We start from the raw sequence: 5,455 nt of genomic DNA on the forward strand, positions 1-5,455 counted from the left end.
TTAATATATTATATTTTTTTAAAATTAATATTTTTATATTTAAAAAATTTTAATATTTTTTCACTTTTTACATACGTAAAAAAAAAAAAAAAAAAAAAAAAAAAAATACACGTTGTTATATAATATATATTTGAAATATAAATTTATATACCGTTTTTATAATAACGTTAAAAATTATCATGTAATAATTTTGTAAAAAATAAATAAAAGAAAAAAAAATATATATATATAATAATAATAATTAAATAAATAAATATATATATATATATATATATATATATATAATATATATACTGTTCAATATAATTTTTGAAAGGATAAAAAACAAAGTAATATATATGTTATTAATAGGGAAAAATTTTTTTGTTCAATATCATAGTTTATTATAAGAAATACCCACTGTTAATATATATAATATATATATTTTTACAGATTGTTGAAGATATATAAAGTTGAATAAAAATGTCTAAGAAAGATAAATTTTCCTTTAGATATTAGTAATTGAAATAAGAGCATATAAAAAAATAATGTATATTTATATGATATTTTATAATATTATTTTTTAATTTTTATTTTGTAATTTATATACTGTTCTTTTTTTATATATAGTGTTGGGCATGAAGGTAAATTTGGTCACGAATTTCTGGAGTTTGAATTTAATTCAAAGGGGAGATTAAGATATGCAAACAATTCGAATTATAAAAATGACAAAATTATTAGAAAAGAGGGTTAAAAAAAGAAAAATGAATGAATAATTTTATATGTACATATATAATATATATATATATATATATATATATATATATATATTTATTTATTTATTTATTTTTTTCATTAGCTTATGTAAGTAAGTCAGTTTTAAAAGAATTAAAACGTATAATTGAAGAATCTGAAATATGTAAAGAAAGTGATAAAGAATGGCCTATGCCAGATAAAATTGGAAAACAAGAATTAGAAATATATTTAGATGGTGTAGAATATTATTTTACTACTTCTAAAATTGGATCCTTATCAGATGTTAAACAGTGTAGTGACCCAGAAGGTTTACGTGTTTTTTATTATTTAGTACAAGATTTAAAGTGCTTCTTATTTTCTCTTATCTGTTTACATTTTAGGGTAATAATAATAACAAATATGTATATATTTGTCCAATATAAATATATAAAATATGTATATATAAAATATATATATATATATTTGTTCCTTTTGTAGATAAAACCGGTTTAAAACATCTTTACACATCTCTCCTTTTTTATGTACCAAGAACACAAATGTACCTTATTAAACCAATTTTTTTTTTTTTTACTTGCATATATATATAACATGTCATAAGTTAATTTTTAAATTATTATTTTATTTATTTATTTATTTATTTTATTTTATTATAAAAACAAATTGTTTAAAAAGTAAAAATTTCAACAATGATAATATTAATTAAAAAAAAAAAGAAAAAAAAAGAAATGTTTAGTCATATATATATACACACATATATATATTTACAAAACTGTAAAAAATTATATTATAACTATTTTATAATTACAGTTAATATTATAATATTGACTTATAAATGTACACTATATTAACATCCAATATTAATATGTTCATGCATATGTGAATTATTATATCAAGAAAATAATTTTATTTATTACGTTCGTTTTATTCATCGTCATCATCTTCTCCTTCATCTTCCTCATCGTCATTTTCATCATCGTCATCTTCATCATCGTCATCTTCATCTTCCTCATCATCTTCCTCACCATCTTCCTCTTCATCTTCCTCACCATCTTCCTCACCATCTTCCTCTTCATCTTCCTCACCATCTTCCTCTTCATCTTCCTCATCATCTTCCTCATCATCTTCCTCATCATCATCTTCTTCTCCCTCCTCAGATGAATCAGCCCAACTAACACAATCATTGTCCCCTTTTGGATGTGTACTTTCTTCAAGAGTTTTTGAATGAAATAAACAACTTGTAAGAACATGCCCTACATGTATCCTTTTAATAACCTTTCTAGTTTCTGTGTTAAGTATAATTATGAATCTGTCATAGCTAGCTGAACACAGAAATTTCCCTCTTTTATGTAAGAACAAGAAGGATATACCTCCATTATGAAGCTTAATTTTTTTTATAAGATTTATATGGAATTGATCAAAATCATTTTTGGCCCACATAGTTGGTAAATCATTTCTCATATGTGTTTTATTATTATTTTGAAAATCTTTATAAAATTCATATAATTTATCTTTAATTTTTAATAAATACTTGTCACTTTTTTTGTCATATGTTATTTTTTCTATTGCACATTTTTTTCTATATATATATTGTAATAGTTTATTACCAGTTATTATTTCAAAACTATAAACACTTCCATAATTATCCGAAACATAAATTGTTTGACTATCATTATGTGAGAATTTTTTTATGCAATAAGTTTTTCCTGTATCCTCCGTTTTATTATATAGTACTATATCTTTTTCAGTTGTTTTTAAGGAATGGTCATTATGTGTTAGTTTTCTTTTTTTATTTTTTATTGGTTGTATATCGTTTTTTTTTTGTTCCTTGAATTTATTAAAAATTTCTAAATTTTGAAGTTGTATTTGGTTAGTATTAAATTTGATATAAATGGAATCTTTATTATTATGAATATGTTGATCATCATCTTTATGAGAATTATTATGCTGGTCGTCATTATTTTCGTTATCACTTATATTTTCATCCTTATCATAATTTTCCTTTTTAATTTTTTCATCTTTCATATCTAAAGTTTTTGTATCTATATCATCAGAATATATATGGGATGTATTACATATATTAGTAAAAACCAAGTCGCTCTCTGAATAGTTATGATCAAAATAATTATATTTATTTTCGATAACATTTTGTGTTTTATAATGATCATAAATATAAACAGGTTTGGGTTGACATCGCATATCATAAAGTATAATTTTATGATCATATGTTGAAGCACATAATATATTAACATTAATATCATTCAAAAAATTTAATGATTTTATAAGTGTTTCACAATTTAAATGTAATAAACTAACTCCTAATCCTTTTGATTTCCAAAGATATGTGCCAGTAAATAAATCGAAAACTTTTAAACAATTTTTATATCCTCCAATAGCTAGTCTATTTGTTAATAATTCATTAACACATGCTGCATTTATTGGATTACTTAGAATGTATGATTGTAATATATTTTCTTTTGCTATCATATTATTATAATGATATTCTTTACAAATTTTTTGTAAATTAACATGTTCATATTCATTATTTGTAATAATAATATTATTATTATTATTATTATCTTTGTCATCAATCTTTTTATATTGAATTTTATTTAATACATCCTTTTTATAATTTTCACAATAAAGTTGCATTTTTTTTTGTATGTCTTCATTTTTTATTTCATTTTTATATAACGTATCGTTCAAGTAATATTTAGAAGATTCGTCATGTTCCCAATTTAACACATGAACATGACCAGTACTATTAACAGTAACTAATAATCTACTATTGAGTAAATAATCTTCATAAATACCATTTTTTACTTTTTCGTTATTATTATATACAGGCATAAAGTTTAAATAGTTTGCATATTTATCTTTGTGTTCATTTAATATATCTTCATATATTACATTATGATGATGATTTAGCATTCTTGTATAAATACAGTTACTACAACTTAGGAAAGATAGAGATGCTGTATCACTAACATGTGGGTTTTCTGCATTTTCATAAAACTGAAATGATTCCACAAGACCATTTTCTCTGCATATGGTTATTTCGGATTCTTCATATCCTCTTAATAAAAAAAAAAAAAAAAAATATATACATATATATATATATATATATATATATATATATATATATATATATATGTACTATATAATAAAAAGTATAACGAAATATATAATATTATTATACATATAATCAAATTATGTATGAATGTAAAAAATTCTACATTTCTATAATTCATATATTATTCATATATAAATTACCCATATCCCCCGGACCATGTCATGTTATTAATTTTTCTATTTAAATCAGCAGGGAGATTTTGTTCAAATATAGAATTCCCCGCAGTACATTTTATATATTGGATTAAACCAATTTTATCAGAGGTTATTACTTGCATTATTATATACGTTCACATAAATACATAAATAAATAAATATATATATATATATATATATATATACATATAATATTTGATAGTTCTTAGTATTATTTTATATAAGTTATATATAAATATATGTTTTCATTTTAACAAAATAAACAAATATATAGGAAATGAGGGAAAAATAATAAAAGAGTATATTCTTATATAAGGTATTTTAAAATATAGGATGTAGTTTTTAATTTTTATATTTTATGTTTATATTTTTTCTTCTTTGTGTTATTAAAAATGTAAACAAAAATGAATTATATCAACATAAAAGTTCTTTTACAAAAGTTATCAGATTATTTTGATATTGTTATAGAGATTGTTTTTCAAGTATTTTTCAAAATTTTTTTTTTTTTTTTTAATAAGTTTAATTTAAATAAACAAATATATATTATATATAGATTACAAAAAAAAAAAAAAAAAAAAAAAATTATATATATATATTATAAAATGTAGTTTATGAAAATAATGAAATTTAAATAAAAAAAAATAATGGAATAACTGTATAATATATAATATATATTATTATATATATATAATATATTTCATATAGTGCCTTAAGAATATTTTTATCCTAATATATATGCAATAAAATATACACTGTAAACATTAATTTTAAAATATAGAATATATATATTTTAAAATATATAATAATTATATAAGTTATTTTAACTTAGAAGAAAATAATTTTTAGATTAATTTTAATTTATATATTGTTAATTATATATTTCTATAAATTTTTTTTTTTTTTTTTTTTTTTTTTTTTTATATTATTATTATATAGAAAAAATAATAAAGGTTAAGTTAAAATTGAAAATGGGAACCGTGTACAGGGCAGTTATAGGGGGAACCAAAAAAAAAAAAAAAGAATTTATTAATCCATTAAGGTTTTATATAATTAAGAAAAAATAATAATATATTTCCTTTTCAAAATGATATATTTTAAAAACGTTTATACTATAAATGTATTATTTTTATTTTTATTTTATTTATTTATTTATTTTTTTTTTAAGTTCGAAAATGGAAAAAAAAATATGTGTATGGTTTAAGTGATGTTATGTTACTATAATGAGTGATAAAAAAAAGTTTTAATTTTATGTTATATAAAGTGATCAGATCTTTTGTATTTATAAGAATATGTTTTTTCACTTAAAAAAAAATATATATATATATATATATATAAATATGTATAGGTTTTTTTTTTTTGTATTTTTTTTGTGGTCTTTTTGTACAATAAAAATAAATAAATTCTTTAATTATTTTTTTTTAGCTTTTTTCAAACA

The 5,455-nt window shown here is 19.2% G+C and overlaps 2 protein-coding genes across 2 annotated transcripts; one reads left to right on the plus strand and one right to left on the minus strand.

Moving 5' to 3' along the window:
- Window positions 1–462: 462 nt before the first annotated feature.
- PRSY57_0722400 (mago nashi protein-like protein) lies at window positions 463–1,227 on the plus strand (the record flags this gene model as incomplete). The annotated part of the gene is made up of 4 exons (XM_012906878.2): window positions 463–497; window positions 610–728; window positions 839–1,116; window positions 1,213–1,227. 4 exons carry the CDS (start codon window positions 463–465, stop codon window positions 1,225–1,227), a joined length of 447 nt encoding a protein of 148 aa, XP_012762332.1.
- Window positions 1,228–1,656: 429 nt separating this feature from the next.
- PRSY57_0722500 (hypothetical protein) lies at window positions 1,657–4,142 on the minus strand (the record flags this gene model as incomplete). The annotated part of the gene is made up of 2 exons (XM_012906879.2): window positions 1,657–3,808; window positions 4,006–4,142. The coding sequence occupies 2 exons, from the start codon at window positions 4,140–4,142 to the stop codon at window positions 1,657–1,659; spliced, it is 2,289 nt and encodes a 762-aa protein (XP_012762333.2).
- Window positions 4,143–5,455: the final 1,313 nt, after the last annotated feature.

This window comes from Plasmodium reichenowi, chromosome 7 (genome assembly GCF_001601855.1).
Source record: "Plasmodium reichenowi strain SY57 chromosome 7, whole genome shotgun sequence".
Classification (NCBI taxonomy): domain Eukaryota; phylum Apicomplexa; class Aconoidasida; order Haemosporida; family Plasmodiidae; genus Plasmodium; species Plasmodium reichenowi.